At 42.1% G+C, this 18,612-nt stretch overlaps 1 protein-coding gene across 5 annotated transcripts in view; it reads right to left on the minus strand.

Annotated features, from left to right (window-relative positions):
• Positions 1–18,612, minus strand: part of DOCK4 (dedicator of cytokinesis 4) — a 249,605-nt gene that overhangs the window by 100,352 nt on the left and 130,641 nt on the right. For all 5 annotated transcript variants that reach the window (XM_081022240.1, XM_081022238.1, XM_081022237.1 and 2 more), the window contains exons 11-13: positions 16,812–16,944; positions 12,980–13,068; positions 3,628–3,753 (exon numbers count right to left, since the gene is read on the minus strand). In XM_081022240.1, coding sequence (XP_080878366.1) covers positions 3,628–3,753; positions 12,980–13,068; positions 16,812–16,944 — 348 coding nt within the window. The remainder of the gene's footprint in view (positions 1–3,627; positions 3,754–12,979; positions 13,069–16,811; positions 16,945–18,612) is intronic.

The following is an 18,612-nucleotide window of genomic DNA, read 5'->3' on the forward strand; positions in this document are numbered from 1 at the left end:
ATAAAACCTTTCGGGGAGTCAACCTGAATATGTTTTATATTTTCATTAAAAAAACAAAACCAAACAGGTTTAACTCTTTCAGAAACATTATTTTGTTCAAAAGTGGTATATAAATACTGGAATACTGTAACAACAATAAAAATTAATGTGAGACAGTACTCCCAGAACCCAATTTGTACAGGTACACTCATTAAGTCACAAGGAACAAACAGGAGACAAATGTACAGCAAATATCTGAAAGAGTAGGAAATTAAATTCTTTACACAATTAATAATCTAAGGCACAGTTCTTGCATTCCAAAATTGGGCGTAATCTCATAATGGTAAGCCCTTTAAAACAAATAACTGCATTCCGGTTGTACAAATCCAACACCTTCTTTTTGTCTTCTTGATTTATAGCAGAGTCAGTTGAGTACAGAGAGGACAGAAACAGATTCAAATAACACAATTCCTCAAGGAGACTTTTATCTGATGAAAATACTTCCCTGTAGATGGTGCTCACACCCAGCATCTGAGCTCTGTAGTGTTGATTAATTACAAAGGCCCCTAAGCAGAAAATAATATTTACTGCTGTTGAAGGAGAAGAGGATTTTCTGGGGGCTTTCCCTATATCAATGGGGTCTAGGATGGGTCTAAAAAGAGCTGGAAATTGATTGGGAAATACTGACACCTGAAGCTTTAAGGTTTAATTGCTTGATATCTGAGACACTTACAAGGGTCATACACAAATCAGATGATTTGTGATTTCAACATAATAGAATGATTTCAACATAATATTCTCTGGGATGCTGATTATAAATCTATCTGCACTTTGAAGCCTATGGCTGAGTCTTTGACACTTCTTCCTCTTCCCAACGAACTATATTTGCACATGATATATAGGAATAATAGTCCTGTTTAAGAACGTAAGAGCTCTTTTGGATCAGATCAAAGTTGTATTTAGTCCAGTACTTGTTTCCCACAGTGAACAACCAAATGCCAAAAGCAAAACATCAGTGCAGCATTTGAAGATAGCGATCATATCTCCTCTCAGTCTTCTCTTTCCCAGGCTAAACATACCCAACTCCTTCAACCATTCCTCATCAGGCTTGCTTTCCAGATTCTTGATCATATCGGTCACCCTCCACTACATATTCCAGCTTCTCAATCTCCTTCTTAAATTGTGGTGCCAAGAATTGGACACAGTACTCCAGGTGTGGTCTGACCAAGACAGAATAGAGCAGTACTATGACTTCCCTTGATCTGGACACTATGTTTCTGTTGATGAAGGCTAGAATAGGTTCGGCATTTTTTGCTGCTGCATCACACTGTACTCATATATCCTTTTCACATGTACTACCAGTAAGCCAGGTCAAGCAGCTACAAATCTACCCAACAGCTACTTTGTCCAGCCCATATTTTACCAGCTTCTCTGCAAGAATATCATGGGGGACTTTGTCAAAAGCCTTACTGAAATCAAGATACACTATGTCCACAACATTCCCCTGATCCACCAAGCTTGTAACTTCATCAAAAAAAGAAATGAGATTTGTCTGGCATGACTTATTTTTGAGAAACTCATGCTGGGTCTTAGTAATCACAGCATCCTTTTCTAAGGGCTCAGAGATGGACCGTTTAATTATTTGTTCCAGGACCTTTCTTGGTATCAAGATCAAGCTGACCAGTCGGTAGTTATCTGGGTCTTCCTTTCCCCCCTTCTCAAAAATTATAGACAAAGGTTCTGAGATTACATTGGCAAACTTCTTTAGTACTCTTGGGTGCAGCTCACCAGGCCCTGGAGATTTGAATTCATTTAAAGTAGCTTGTGACTCTCCCGACCACTGCTGCATGTGTCCTGTGGGTTGCCCATGCCATCTGATTAAAGCTGTGTGTTACTCATGGAACAAAGTCTATCCTACACTGCAGGAGATACAGACAGAAAGGATAACCTTCTGCTTTTCATTTTCCATATTGCCTGGCTGCAATTAGCAAAACAAACATTCATTCTTATTAAGATACGATGATCACTATACAAATAAAAAAATATCCTTTACAGCATGTGCCGTATCCTCACAAAAGTGGTTCAGTAGCTCACAAAAGAATGGAGCCAATTACTAAGCTGATGTCAAAATCTATATTTTTAAGCAAAGTCCATCACAGCTACAGTAGCGCAGCTTATACATAGCCGCTGAAGTCTACCAGCGGCTGGCCACACACTGCTCCGCTGTAATGTGCATTTTCATAGTGGCACAGAACATCACTGCGTCTCACAATGGGAAGTCAAAAGAAGAAAAATTATTTATAGCAGCCAGAGGAAAATGTGACAACGCACAGCAGAGAGCCGCTATATCATGCACTGCTAGCAAAGACTGGAATAGAGCTAATAGGGATGCCTGGTGCTCGGTAAAAGCTGTTACTCATTAGCATCAGTTACACCAGCTTCCAGGGTGCTTGATGACATTTTCTCAAATTACCAAACTACAACACCACACAAAAAAAGGTAAGGAAAGGTAGAGTGCTAGTGGAAACCACTGAACTTCAAGCAGTTATTTATGATGGATTTTGGGGAGAAGATTCTTTGAATCACCTGCATGGTATTCTGGACAGAATCAGGACGTGGCAGAAGATTAACCTTTCACCCCTGCAATCAACATAAAACTGAACAGGAAATAAAAGGGAGGAAGGACCTACGTAGTATCCAAAATGGGTTCTTCCTGGCTTCTGTACACCACGCAAAAATGCAGACCAAGGAAAATGAGAATTATCTGTTTAAAAGCTCTGAGATTAGCTTTCAACAATTAAGTGTGCAATAGTCCCAAACATCTAACAACAGGAACTCGTGGTTCTCTGCCAATACTTGCTGTGCCTGGGACTGGATGATTTATAGCTACACTTCATTTGATTCTCAGAGCTAAAGCTCCCAGAAATTCTTGCTACACACTCCTGTCTACGCAAGCCAGCTGCTGCCTAAGCACCTAAATCAAACTGCTTTGACGCCCTAACCTCTCCACTTCCTATCATCCTAACTTTACTCCTGCTTTCTTCATTCCATTGTCAATCATGCCTACCTGGACATGCTCAAGTCTAGACTGTTCTTCCCCGATGTCTGTTTTGCTTGCCCTAAAACACACACACAGAGACACACAAACTTTTTTTGCCATGGTATGATTTACCAGTCATTCAGAAATTCCATTGCAGAGACAGCTAATCAGGTCTTTGATCACAAAGGCTTGGACCAGAAGTACAAAGATTTACTTGGAATTAGATCCTACTGCTTTCGGCGCGATTTATTTCCATGTGAGCATGCTTAATCATGGAAGATGCAAAATCTAAGCTTTACAAAAATCATCAAGGAAAAATAAGCAACTTTCCATTATCATCCTTTGTAACCTCATGGAGTAGCTGCTGCAATGCCCTTTAGCTATAGCTTCCCTTAGAGGTGATTCAGAAGAACCAGCTGGTATAAAATCCTATGGCCCACCTCTTTGCAGAAGTAGGGTTGATAGGAACATATATAGTCTGCTGTACAATTTGCTGCACTAGCTATCTATCTGCTTCCTGATCCAGCTGACAAGTGTCTTTTCAACCACCTCGGACCTTAATTCCCATTTTAGGATAGGATTTTTCTTAACTTGGTTCTTTAACCCACCTGGCATGATAATATTGGAAAAGCCCAGCTTTCTTGTTATCGATACTCCATGTGTAAACATGGATGTGTAGTCCCTCCTGATTTGTTCAATGTCTCCGTGTAGCAGCTGCAGAGACACAGCTAGACCTATAAAAGGAAAAGGAAACAGTCAAGAATCAGTCATTCCTCACTTTTCCAGAGAAGCACCAGGGGCCATCTGTCAAAAGAATCTAGACAAGCAGCACATAAACCCACAGGGCCAATAACAGGTACTGTATAGACCACCAATTCTTGGGGACCATAAAGTGTTCTAGAGATTGGAAATCCATTTTCCCATGCAAACTGACTTCAGAGATCATCAGATTCCATAATAAAATGGACACCATTCAGAAATAAGGGCTTCACAGTTAAAAATTATAGGCGGAGTTGGGACACTGCATGCAAAATCCAAAGAGACATTCGCTTGATTCATTTGTAGCAACAAAAGCACGGCTCGGCTGTTGGGTTCATCCACTCCCTCCCACTTGCATGTTCCAATTGCCTCTCTCCCTTCCTGTAGTCTGCAGTAGTGTCTGTGCAGGAGAAACTAGTTTGCACAAGCAGTAGTTCATCTCCAAATACCAGAATACGAAACCTAAATGCAGTTGTGGTATGGTGATTGTTGTGGCTGAGGACATTGCGTGGCCTGAGAAAAGTCCCAGTGGTCAGATAGACTCCTGGAGGATTGCATTTGGCCTCCAGGTCTGAGGCTCCCCATGCGTATTATACAGTCTCAAATTTTCCAAAACATATTCAACGTGGCTACACCTTTTGATGTCTATTCGTCCAGAAAGATTATCTACAGCACCTTCTATTGTGATTTTCATGGGTATTTTGCCCGTGATAAAAGGGACCACAGATGACATGCTCTAACATTAGAGATGTGATCACTCAATTCTCAACTCATCCCATATGTGTGTGTGTAAATGCACATGTGAAAACAACTATAATGGGGACTTTTTAAGCACTGGACATATTATTTATTACCGTTTAACAAATAACTTTGCTTAAGACATTTATTAAACTGGGTGGGTTTTTTATTGTCTTCTTAGAGACAAAGACACATTTGATACAGACTACAATTACTTCAAAGAAGTAGTCTGCTAAAATAATAAGATATTCTGCACTGCCTGGTGCCGTGTAATCCTGTTATTCTTCCTAAACACTTTAAAGTTCAAGACCTTAAATCTAATTAGCATTTAAAGATTTCTTCAACCTCTTCTTTCATCTGCCTCAGACTTCCTTCAGAGAATTGTATTTCACCCAGGAAGCAGGAGGATACCAACCACAAAAGCAGCTTTTAACCCAGGACTTGAAGGAGCTGTCAAGGATGTTAGATTAAGGCCCTTTTCACTTGCTCAAATACCACTTTCAATGTACATTGCATAGGTGCATGTGGATTGCAGTCTTCACCCTCTCCTGCAAACACACAGTACTCTCTGTACATACATGCAGCTGAGTATGAGATGGATCTTTCCCAGTATTCAAATACTGCAAATAGGAAGAGAGTTTGATTCCTGCCACAACTCACCATGCTTCTGTTTATCATGTGATGTTGCAAACCCAGGGCATCAGTATTGTATCTCCAAAAAAGTAGGCAACTGAAGAAGAATATGCAGCAAAGGTAAAGGTAAAGGGACCCCTGACCGTTAAGTCCAGTAGCAGACGACTCTGGGGTTGCAGCGCTCATCTCGCTTTACTGGCCGAGGAAGCTGACGTTTGTCCACGGACAGCTTCTCTGGGTCCTGTGACCAGCATGACTAAGTTGCTTCTGGCGAATGAGAGCAGCGCACGGAAACACCATTTACCTTCCCGCCGGAGTGGTACCTATTTATCTACTTGCACTTTGACGCGCTCTCGAACTGCTAGGTTGGCAGGAGCTGGGACTGAGCAACAAAACACAGGCTAGCCTGGTATGGAAACAGGCCCTCCAAGTGTCCCTATTTCCCAGATTTACAGAAGGCGTCCCGGTTTCTGATTTGATCCTTTAGAAGACAGCTGAAGGCAGCCCTGTATAGGGAAGTTTTAAAATGCTTAATGTTTTGTTATGTTTTTATATGTGTTAGAAGCCGCCCAGAGTAACTGGGGCAACCCAGTCAGATAGGTGGGGTATATATAAAATAATAATTATAATTATTATAATTATAATTATTTGGGGTGTCCCTATTTTCTTTGGAGAAATGTTGGAGTTTATGTGGAAATAGGCACTTACTTGTTCAGGTGTTGAGATCCCAAGTCATTTACAACTTTAAAAGGTAAGTACCAGCATCTTGATTTGGGTCCTGATAAAAAGCATTGCAACCCTCTTTTCAGTTGGTGAAAAAGCTTTCCTGAATACTGCTGCAACCTGCTATTCCTCGGAGTACAAAGAATCAGAAGTGACCCATGTTTGCGAGCCTACTAAACGAAAGTGTGGGCCAGCTCATTTGCACATAAAGTGTTAATAAGCCCTGAGCAAATTCCAAGACCGCTGGGACCAGACAGGCACTGTATTACCTTTTAAATATACTGAAGCCACGTGAGACCAGTACTTACTTTCATGCAAGGTTTGCTCTATTGCTGAGAAACCATTTTATATATACTGTATATATTGTACCAAGCACAAGGTATAGCACAGATATCTGAAAAGGTGTCAAGTTTAACTAGGGTTACAACTGCCTTCCAGGCTTTCTACAAGCAAATTTTACGTGAAGTCTTTATGCTTCATAATAGAACTACATTTTTTGAAGTTGCACAATTCAGGTACCACTGAAAGAGGATGAATGATAGCCTGAGATGCTAACAATAGAGTTTATTGGTACAAGGCAGCCACTGAATGTCCTATATAATAGAATTTTTTAATAAAACTGTAGCTGTCAATTACCTTAAGCCATTGCTGCAAGGGCGTTCAAAGTGAGCTTAGTCAATAGAACATTATCTTCTTGTTTAGATTGCTATAACAATATAACGAAACACCTTTCCAATCTAGCAGAATTTTAATAGCATTAAAATGTAAACAAAGTATAAGCTGGCGTAGGAAGATAATCATGGCTTGAGCATCCAGCTGCACACATAGCAGCTCGAACACTTGGCTGTGTTAGATTATTATAGCCAGTGCAAGTAATGAGAGGGGAAATACAATAGATTGCATTGCAGTCAGTGAAAATAATGAGGGTGGAAATTTTCTGACCGATAAATGAGCAGTGCGGATCGAGCAGAACCGGCGCAATTTGTGTGCAGCAAGACTCATGCTCATCATTACGATATGCAGAATGGGTGGGAAGACATTGCATCGATTTCAGGCAGCTCTGTTCATGCAAGTGTATTACCACTTCACAGGTGTAGCCAACGTGGTGCCTTCTAGACATTGCTGGACTACAGTGTCTATTATCCATGAACATTGACCATGCTGGTCAGGGCTGATGGAGGCTGGAGGACAATAATGGATGAAGACCATCATGTTGTCCACTCCAGAACCACTAAATGGGGCTCCTTTGGGCAAAGCAGACCTACGCAACGTAAGGTTGCAGGGAGGGGGCAGATATTACCTCCATATCATAATTATTATTATTTCATAATATAATGCCACCATGACACTTTACAGAGTAACAAGTCAAGTCCTTGCCTTGAGGAGCTTACAATGTACAATTTGGAGGGGGGGAAATGCCTTAGCTTTGCTATGTTCTACAGGAAATCATGGCATGAAGTTCACAATGGGCCAAAGAGCAAGGAACCAAAGATAAATTCACATCTTCAAGCATAATTAGAAGAGTGACACACTCATGAGATGCAAGAAAAGTCAAGGAATGGAAGGTGTGGGAGGGAGAAAAAGCTAACATGACATCTTGCTACTTTTACCTTCAGGCATGAGTGAGAGCCGTTTATGTATTTAGGAGGGAGTGAAGGGTTAAACCTGGGAACCCTTCTAGGCAATATTGTCAGTAAGCTACATGTCAGCAGTGGGCAGGGCCAAAGGGGAAAGTGGGAGGAGCAATGAAAGTACATTTTACCTATCTATAAGCTAGTTTACACCCCCACACCCCTCTGTCTTCCATCCAGAAAAGCAAGAATTACACAAGCACACACTCCAGCCCAGCAAAAACAGGGCATGGTCTGGGGAGGGTTCTGAGGGCCGAGTTGAAAGGCCTGTGGAGGGCCACATTGGTCCCCTGGTCATGTGGGTTCCCCACCCCTGCTCAAAGATCAGAGGCTAAACTTGCTTATAGAAGCACATGATCTGAGGAAGGGCCTGGAATCCACCACTTCCACCATCCAGCAGCAGCTGTGTCCCAAACTGCAGTCTAATTACTGTACTAGGTACTAGAGACTTCAATGGGTGTCTTAGGAAACGGAGCCAGTTCCATCGTCATAGGTTCGCCCTTTCTTCTGCAAGGCCCAGCCCTGGTTTCTGTTCCTTAGTCACACTGGAGTTGGGAGCTGGCATTTATATTACGGATGGCAGATTGTCCCCTCTCTTGTAACTGTGAGGCTTCTGCTAAACGTGCGTAAGATGGGCAAGGAACCAGATAAGGCTGCCAGAATGGCCCCATAAGACATTTCCATCAGCCGGTTCTATGTCACAGAGAACTTTGTCTTTCAGTTATCCTAAATCCCCCCCACAAGCAGTGCTTGTCAAACGTGAGAGGTCAAAACCAACTCATGGAAACCATGCTGTGTCCTATCACCACTTGCTATGACTAACTACTTACTCCTCATCATGAGTCAGTGCTCACCTCAATAATTATATTGGCTCATCTTTTCGCGCATGGTTTCCTGAGATTTGAGTCATGAAGATATATACACTGTAAGCAAAACTTTCTGGTCCGAAGAGAAGGGAGCAGAAAACTCACAACAAGCTTGAAGCTTGTTCCCGTAATGCTAAGCTACAGTCTATCATTGTGTCTGAATGCTGTCAAAATAAACTAGGAGGCAAAGCGTTGCTCATCTTGAAGATCAGAGTGTGCTCTCCCTCTCATGCTGTGAGAATCAAAATGTATTATTTCCAGTATCTTGATTTATGGTCAATACTCGAGTGCCTTAGCTGACCATTAATTTCAAAACATGAACATTGCATGGGAATGCCATTTTCAAGTAACCATGGCTTGTCCTTATGTGCAAATCCAGACAAACAGTTTCTGATCCTGGCTTGATATACCACTGTTTACATAATGGCACCTGAACTTAGTTGAAAACAGAAATGAAAGCTGCTTATCTCTTCCTCGTGGTTGCATCAAAATAGGACAAAGAAGGGAGAGTGCATGAGTAACACTAAACCATAGTTAAGTGTTATGTTATGTTGAAATCAAGCCACTGACTGACGGTGCAAATGGCCAATGAAATTACGCCTATTGTTTCATTTGCTTTGCTATCTTCTACCCCTTAAGAAATAGTGTTATTCAGAGAATCCCCATCTTTCTAAATTCTAAACAGGGCCCCATGTTTCTAAATCTTTAAAAGAATAATCTAAAAAAATCATCATCATCCAGGAACTAGATATATGTGCATAGCTTTTATTTTATTTTATTTTAATCAAAAATCTCAAAATACTTCTCTTCTACTGTCAAGTCATAATTAAAGTTAATTGAGCAATAATTACCAAGCAAAAAAATCTCCAAAGTTCATTTGCCTTGGCTTTCCTTTTATTGAGAACAAAGTGAAATGCTTCCATGCTGTGTGTATTTATGTTGAATCACAAAGATCTCAGCATCATTCCTGCCTTGAATTTCTTTCTAACAGCAGCCTTCGGTGACAATTGATGTTTAAACACATCAAAATCTAATGTACATAATCTCCTTGCCTCAGAAGTGTAATGAAGGATTAAAATGGCAGATTAATATCCTGTCACAAGAGTGCAAAAGCAATTACACAAAAGCACTCTAACGTATGGGTGCCAAGGAGAATGGGTATAAAACACAACTCTTCAAGTGCTGTTGATGTATTTCTGAACTAAGCAGAGGCATATTCGAGAACAAGCTGAATCAGAGACCTAACAAAAGATAGCTTGGGATGATTACACAGAAAAGCATGATCGGTCACATGTCACTAAATCAGCGTTTCCTAACTTGGTGCCCACGACACGTTTAGGACTGCAGTTCCCATCAGGCGCAGGCAAATGGTCCTTGCAAACAGGATGCTGGACTAGATGGGCCTTTGCCCAGATCCAGTGGGGCTCTTCTTATCGATGGGAACTCCAGTCCAAAACACTTGGAAGAGAGCCACATTCAAGAAGGTTGCAATAAATAAGTTCCTTTCCTCCTTGATGGGAGCAGGAAGATGCTCATTATCAATATGGTAACAAATATATTCTATAGAAAGAGGCACGGATTTTTGTCAGTCATAACTCAATGGAAGCTCCTCTTCTTAGATGGTTCTGGCACCATTGCTGGTGGGCACCATTGCCATGTGAAGAGATCAAGGGAGGAGGTGTTCGTGGTGAATTTCGGCACCTCTTTTTTTCTAGAATAACAGCACTGGAAAGAGGCCAGAACAGAACATTTTCTAGATGATATGGTGCAAGCTTCACCTTGCACCAAAAGATCTATAATACAATTTCCACATAATTTACTATAAAGAGCTGACAATCAACCAGCAGACCTCAGCTGCAAATTATGAGCCCACGTTGTAGGCACATTTTTACTATTTGAGTGAGGGTATGTATTTAATAGGGACACGAGTGGCACTGTGGTCTAAACCACTGAGCTGGGCTTGCTGATCAGAAGGTAGGCGGTTCGAATCCCTGTGACGGGGCGAGATCCTGTTGCTCGGTCCCAACTCCTGCCAACCTAGCAGTTCAAAAGTACCCCCAAAAATGCAAGTAAATAAATAGGTACCGCTCCGGCGGGAAGATAAATGGCATTTCCGTGTACTGCTCTGGTTTCGGTGTTCTGTTGCGCCAGAAGCGGCTTAGTCATGCTGGCCACATGACCCGGAAAAACTGTCTGCGGAGCGGACAAACGCCAGCTCCCTCAGCCTGTAAAGTGAGATGAGCACCGCAACCCCAGAGTCGTTCACGGCTGGACTTAATTGTCAGGGGTCCTTTACCTTTACGTATTTAATACCATACAGGTTCAGAGAAAGACTGTTCAATGAAATGAAAGGCCTCAATGCACACACACAGAATTGAGAAAAGGGTGTTTATAAGATTTCGATATTGTCACCCTACAAGAACAAACATCAATACGGAAATGGACTAATATGTCACCTACAGGACAATCATATACACATCTGCTTATAACTAAGACATGCTGTGTTGGGGCTTACACTGCCAGTAAATGTTTTTAGAACTCTGACATTAATGCTGTCTCAGGGCATCATTTGGGGGCAATTCAATCTTGATGAAAAGATGCAGCTTCTGGAGCTAGGTGGAAGATTGCCTGGGAGCCCTGGCAGGTTGTGGTCCATCATGGAAGAAAGGCAGAATAAACAGCTCAGGATCAGCAATACCTCAAGGACCATGAACCAACCTGGGCCCTGCAATCATCATCTGAGGCCCTTCTTCGGGTGCCTCCCCTGAAGGTGGCAATACAGGAATGGGCCTTTTCTTCAGTGGCTCCGTTTCTGGAATGCTCTCCCCAGGGAAGTTCGCCTGGTGCCTTCATTACATATGTTAAGGCACCAGGCGAAAACATTTCTCTTCAACCAGGTGTTTGGCAGATTAACATTCTATGACCTTTTAAATGTGTCCGTGGGAGAGGGTTTATTGGTTTGTTTTGTTATGTATTCTGCATTTTCATTTTCTATTTTTATGTTGTGAACTGCCCTGTGATATCTGAATAAAGGGTATAAACTAATTAATAATAACAATCACCATCATAATGGAATAAATAAATTAAGACTGGTTCAGAAATTCCTCTGGGCTGCATCATGCACTCATAGAAGTTTGCATGAGGGATATAAGTTGTAAATTAGTTGTTCGTGGACCTCTGATGCAGCATTTTCCAAAATGATTTAAAAAATAAAATAAATCTTCACACGCTTCAAATTTCTAGTAAAAAGCCCCAAATGGATCACTTGGGTATGGAATTACTTAAAGCTTGTAATTCACTAACATTACAGCTACTACATAAACCAGGATAAGACAACATTCTGGCTTAAATTAAGCATCATTTGTCTCATGGGAGAATACACACACATGCATGGTTTCTTAGTGTAATAACTGCATCTCTAAATACCGTATTTTTTGCTGTATAAGACTCACTTTTTCCCTCCTAAAAAGTAAGGGGAAATGTGTGTGCATCTTATGGAGCGAATGCAGGCTGCGCAGCTATCCCAGAAACCAGAACAGCAAGAGGGATTGCTTTCACTGCGCAGCGATCCCTCTTGCTGTTCTGGCTTCTGAGATTCAGAATATTTTTTTTCTTGTTTTCTTCCTCCAAAAACTAGGCGCGTCTTGTGGTCTGGTGCGTCTTATAGAGCGAAAAATACGATATATCTGTAAAAGTATCTAAACCTCATTCACTGAACTTGTGCTTACTCATTTGCAAGTCAGCAGCATGAAAAAATTCACATATCTTGCCCAAACATATGCAACAACAGCCTCTATGACTTTGGGATAATTAAGACTAAGAAGTACTCTTTTAGGCCAGGGCAATATAAAGCAATAAAGTTTAAATGCAATGCACACACCATGACCCTACCACTTTTTAATTTAGACTGCAGCATGCTGACTTTCCCATTACATCAACTCTTTCAAATCTCCCATGTCACCAGGGTTTCGCTGCATCATGAATTTAAAACGGCAAATTCACCTTACATTAAAATGTGCTCTGCAGCAAATCACCGTTATCACAAGGCCCATCAAAATGTCGTGCACAGAGATAAGACCGCTAATGCTGTGAGGCACTGCTGAAAACACACATCAAAAATTGCATATGATTGATGGCGCTAGTTGAGTCTCTTTTCTTAAACTGTTTCTTTGTGATTAGCTGCATTTAAATTAGCACGACTACTTATACATTATCTATTCACTGGCAAAAATTGTATGGAAGGCTATGAGAATGATGCGATTTCATGAGAGGAAGATTTTTCTCTGAAAAGCTCTGCCTTCAGTTTTTAAAATAAAAAGCAAATTTTCAGACCTCATGGTTGCAAAAACAAAATTGTTTGCTAATGTATGGGCAACATCTGCTGAAAGATGGTGACCAGCCTAAGATGGCAAGCCTATCCACATTGGGGGGGGGGGGGAATCAATTAAATGTCATGGGTCTCAGGACTGGACCAAAATGCTACCAAGAAAGCTTAGAAGTTAAGCAGGAATTGATACCAGGTTTTCTGCCGCGCCGAAAACTAAAATACTACCTGCTACACCATACTGACTCTTCAAATTTTGCAGAAGAAAATCAGCTAGATGACTTACCAGCATTAGATCCTGTAAGGTTATAACGAGCGTTTAGCTTCTTGATGATGTTCTCATGGATCTGAAACCAGTCACTTTCCGTGTTACACCTGTAAAAGGAGTAGTGTTTTAAAACCCCAATAGGATACATGTTTTCCCTAGTTAACAAATTCAGAGGGTCTATCGCCCAAGGCAGGATTGTATCTCTCATCCAACGCTACCAACTGTGAAATGCAACAATGTCAATGCGTATCTGTTATGGGCTCCGAAGAGTGTTGGGGGCAGGGAGGGAGGGGATCAGGGGAGTGACCCAGGAGAGGGGACCAGCAATGTATGGGGTGTGGCACAGCCCACAAGTCAAGAGCTAAGGCAGGGGAAGGAGGGAGGCACTCAGGATGTGGCGGGAGGAAAGGCTGTTCTGGCAACAGGCAGATCAGTAATCTCCCCACCTTCCCCTGCCCCGCTGTCTCCTAGAACCAGGAGAGGCTCAAGGCAGGAAGAGCAGTAGTAACCTCCGTGCAGGAAAAATCTCAGGTTGTGGGTGCACAACACATCAAGGGAAGGTATAGAAGCCGGCAGGGGGCGAGGTCTCACTGTTGCTGCAACTGACCCACAGAGCGCAGGTCTGAGGGACAGATATCTAGTGGCTAGAAGTGTGGGGAGGGCGGCTGGAGTCAGATGCAGGTCAGCACAAAGAGGTAGCGTCAATGAAGTTAATTTTTTATTCAAGGAAATGGCATACAACTCAGCAACCCTTCCCAGTAGGTCTTGCCCCTATAAAGCAGTTGCCCGGACTGAAGGTCCCTGACTTCCACCCTTTCTAAGGCTTCTCCTTAAAAAAAGGAGGCTTCCCAAGCAATCTCAAAATGCATCTGTGCATCTCTGGTCTGCTCTTCTCATTACTCTGCACATTCTTGGAGACCAGGAGGTGAGGGAGAGTCCTTGGAGTCTGCAGCAGCCTCCTCTGCTTCAGCCTCAGAGTCTGAACAGCTGCATGTCACAGACTCTCCCTGCTCACCAAACCCTGTTGCCCCATCAGAATCCAGCTCCTCCTCCTCCTCCTCCCAATCTCCTCCCTCTGACCTCTCCTCAGGGTCCCACCACAATCCCCTGCCTCTGAGTCTTCTTCCTCTGGGATTTCCCTTGGGGGGTCCCGGCTGGTGCCTCCCACCACTCCTCTTCGTCCAGCCAGTCCCTGACATCAGGCATCTGGGAGTTGATGTAAGTGCTTCTTGTTGGTCAGTGAAGACTTAACTATCAGATATGTGCCTTCCTTAGCTGGGGTGGGCCAGGACAGTATCTGGAGCTTTCTGTGAATTGCTCAAAAAGAGTGCTATATACACAGAACTCTAAGTAACGCATCTAGGGATAGCTCCAGGTTGGACACCATCACCCCAGCCAAGTACCATCCGATGGGTTCTTTCCAACATTAGCAGCTCCCCAACATCAGTCAGTGCACACCCCAATAGGCTTACGAGCAGTGGCATGAAACAGCATGACCTGTGGTGACTGGGTGCCCATCATTTTAATGAGCAACAGTGCCCACTGGGCCACTATGGAGAATTACACATGGCAGCCTGCTCACATTCTATTGCACAGATAATGGCACCTTAGGAATACCTGCTGAGCAGTTAGAGACCATGAGCTCTAAACTGTGAGCCTCTTACTCAAGTCGTCTAGGGGGTAAACCACCCAAGCTGGCTTTCCCCCTAGATGACTTACAGATAATTGTGACTGGCCACTGTGTATAGATTGTTTGAAACTAAAGGTCAAAGAAAATTATACCACAAAGCAATTTCTTTGAAGTGGCCACACTCAAAATGGGAAGCCACTAGAGAGGGAGCCATGAGTACCAATTCCACGCAAGAAACTTTTTCAATAGAAGCAGAAACAAAATGCTCAAATCCCATAATTCAGCAATTATTTTAAGATGTATTTGTTATTTAAAGGAAGCCAGAATCCTTTTTTTTATGTGTTGTCCTGCATTTTTAAAACACACACATAAACAGTCCTATTCTCAAAGGAGAACAAAATTGGCAAGTCAACCTGCCTACTGCTGAGGAATCCAGCAGAGAACACTTTCGGCTGAACTGTCAGAAAATTAAAGAAAATAAAAGCTATTCTGCCATTGCTCCATCACACTAAATTGCTCTCACAACCATTGCTTCCAGCAGCTATAATATGGGGGGAAAGAGTCCAGTGAAGGATTGACCTTGAGCCACTGAGGTGATTCATAATCCAAGAACTAACCCTGAAAGTAGCAGAAGTCCCCAGTGAGTACAGCTGATAACATCGCAGTCTGTGCCCTCACATTATTTCCCAAAATATTATTTCACACTTTCAAGTCCAAAGTCAGAGGAGAGTGAAACATACTTTTTCACTGCTTCCAAGAAACTAAATAATACCACTGGGTCAAAAATACAACTTACACTTTATTTACTAAACAGCTCCAATGGGATTGGAGTGATCATTCTGCGATATTATAGCAGTGGACAAAGCTATATTGTAACTTTCGAATAGATGCTTTAATAATATATATATTTTTTTTAAATCTGCATGTTATGGACACAAAGACATGGAGGCATATTGGAAGGACCCATTGGTACATCTTGCTCAGCGCCGTTTGCTGTAGTGGCCATGGGCTTTCCAGAGTTTCCAAGGGACATTTCTGGCTGTTGCTGGACAAGCAGAGATGAAATCTTGGATCTTCTGCATGCAGCCTGTGTGCCCTGCTGCTGAGCTACTCACTTTGTTAAAATGTCTGGCTTCTTGCAGCCACTAGCCTTGACAGACTGTGTGTGAATCTAACAACAGTACTGTGTTGTTAGGCACCACTGCATCAAAATATAATGTTGCTTTATGGTTGAAACTGCTAGTCCAAAATTGCTGGAAAATAATCTGTGGGTCAGTGAAGAAGAAGCAAGATAAGAGCAGATACTGGGCAGCTTAGAAAGTTGTGTGAAATATGAAGCTGTTAGCAAGTGCCATGCAAATTTCTGATAGGTGTTTCTGTGGAGCCTTGTTCCATGGTTAAGTGCTAGCAACAACCTGCCCAGAGAATGGCTAACCAAGGACTAGAGTCTAGTAGAGGTCAACAAGCCACATAGTATGGTTCTGGTCTGCTTTCTTGCTCTCTTGATGTGCAGCTAGTTCGACCTGATCAAATTTTCATGGCTACTCAGTATCCTGCTAATTTGCTCGAAAATATTAGAATATAGTAGCAACTAAACTACCAGGAATACAGGTGGCAAAAGACTGGGAGAGCCCTTCAAGTGATGTGTAGGAACATATGCTCAGTCAAGGATATTCTATTTTGATATTTTGACTTATGAAGGGTTAGCAGAAGCAGTATGAAGAACAGCTCCAAGCTTTTTAGAGGGTTGGGCTTGGATGGTTCTTCCAATTCTACAATTCTATAAATCAAAAAGTCTGCTGCTGCAAAAAAGATTCTTGTGTCATCTTTTAAATCCACACCTTTACTCAGAGCAAGTTTTCATAAGGTAACATCCTCCTTTGCATGATCTTATTGTTCTTTAAATTTTCACAGAAGTCTTTATTGTATTAACTGCAATAGACTGTGTGGTAGATTTCTTGATCAGGTCAGAGAATGGAGCTGAGGCTGAAAATAGCCATTAATAACTGACTGATATTAAGACTCAGATAATGTATCTGTGCGCAATAGGCTATAATGGTTTAATCTGAATGTACAATGAAATGTGGATCTGTACATTTAACTTGAAAGTCAAACCCTTTTTGGAGGGAAAACATCAGATTAAATTTCTATGACAAAATTTGACCTCACAATTTCTTCCCATGGACTATTTTAATGTACTTCAGATTTAAATTTCCTTACATGTATACTTTCAGAATAAGATCATCTTTTGTGTCTCCTGCCAACAGATCCGCTATGCTGAGGACTGCACAACCAAAAGGTCGTCGGTACTGTACATTGCAAGCATTTTTCTTTTCACCAGCTCCCATTCGGCCTGTCAAACAAAACATAAAACAAGATGCATGAGCCACAAAATAGCATCTTTCCAGACGTGCACAGGAGAAGGAGGAGGATATATCTGCCAACATCAGCATTTAATTTAATAATGTTATTGGATTACAGCTGGGCAAACCTTCCCACCCCCAAATACCAACTGCAATGAAAGGGTGGTAAATATTCAATCTGCTGTCATTAAACCATAGGTTGGCAGAGCACTCTAAGTTCCATTTGTCTTATTCAAGAAGCACTCACAATGCAGTCCCCAAAGAATTGTCTAATAATGGCATCCAAGTAAAGGAATCCATGCCAGAGGTTCAAAACCTGGATGCCCAGTCTGGCTCAGATATCTCACCTGACTCCTAGAAGAACACATCTGAGGGTGCAAATACACACACACACACACACACACACACACACACATATGTGTGTGTGTGTGTGTGTGTGTGTGTCAACGCACCTTCCTTTGGACTCCTTGCAACTCCAGTTGAGCAGAGTTTGTCCAGACACTTCAGGCCTAGTCAGGATCATCTGACAGTTTAACTAAATGTTATGCTTAATGCATAGCCCAAAACAGCTATGTCTTTGGCTTTTGTTAAAATAGCTCCCGCTGCAGGGGTGGGGGCAATTTTTATTTGGATCACAGTGTGTGGAGAAGCAAAATATATCCCTTTCTTCCCCTAGCCATGACCAACCAAATATCAAGGCTGGGGGAGGATGAGTCCCAACTGGAACCAATTTTTTAGCTATATCATAGTCATGTGAGGGTGGTCATATTAAGGGAGCTCACAGAGAGCGAGATAAGGGACAGACTTTCACCATCTACATGCTGTGATTCTGATAACTGGGCTCTCCTTGTAGCTGTACTTAATCTAAGAAAAGTAAGAGGCATAGCTGTGCTACATAGGGCAAGGAATAGTTTGACTCAGTCTAGGAGTTGGGCTTCGTCAGAGCAAAGTTTCTGGCAGACATGGAGCTATCCATGGTGCTGCACAGTTTATCACAGAGAGTACTACACTGTTCCACTTCCTACTTCAACCTGGCTAGCCAGAATCTGAATTTATTACCTATTGTTGCATGTTCTCTCTGTCAGCCTAGCTGACTTTCTGAAGCCTACCTGGTACCCACAAGTTTCTGCCTCAGCTGGAACATGAGAATGTGGAAGACAATGATGATAATGGATAAAAAGACGAAAGATTACCAGGACTACAAATGAAGATTTAAGCAAAAACTATTTAATTGTTAAAGAGCATATGGAGACAAATACTGACTTTCAACCATGTGTTCACAAAAGTTGCACTTCAATCTGGATTACTACTGTTTTGACAAATTTTCAACAGTTTGTGTGATTGCTCTCTCTCCCGCTCTCTCATAAATCCACATGAGCTATATGTTTAATTTATGTGGTGACAAAAGGCACATTATTCCCAACAATCTACACTGTTGCTTGCTTCTTCTGCCTGTCACTTCTTCTTTGTGTTAAAATAAGCTGTGCTGCCTGCCCTTAAAAACCTGCACTGGGGCCTGACTGCGGTGAAATGAAAAACACACAGCAGTCTATTCTAGGCTTTGCAAGATCAGAAGCCATCAGTGGCTGAGCAGATGCAGCTTAAACAGAAAATGAGGTGAGGAGAATACTAAGTCTTTGGTTTAACATTCATAGGCA

Source organism: Podarcis pityusensis (assembly GCF_964106645.2).
Source record: "Podarcis pityusensis genome assembly, chromosome: 10".
Lineage (NCBI taxonomy): Eukaryota > Metazoa > Chordata > Lepidosauria > Squamata > Lacertidae > Podarcis > Podarcis pityusensis.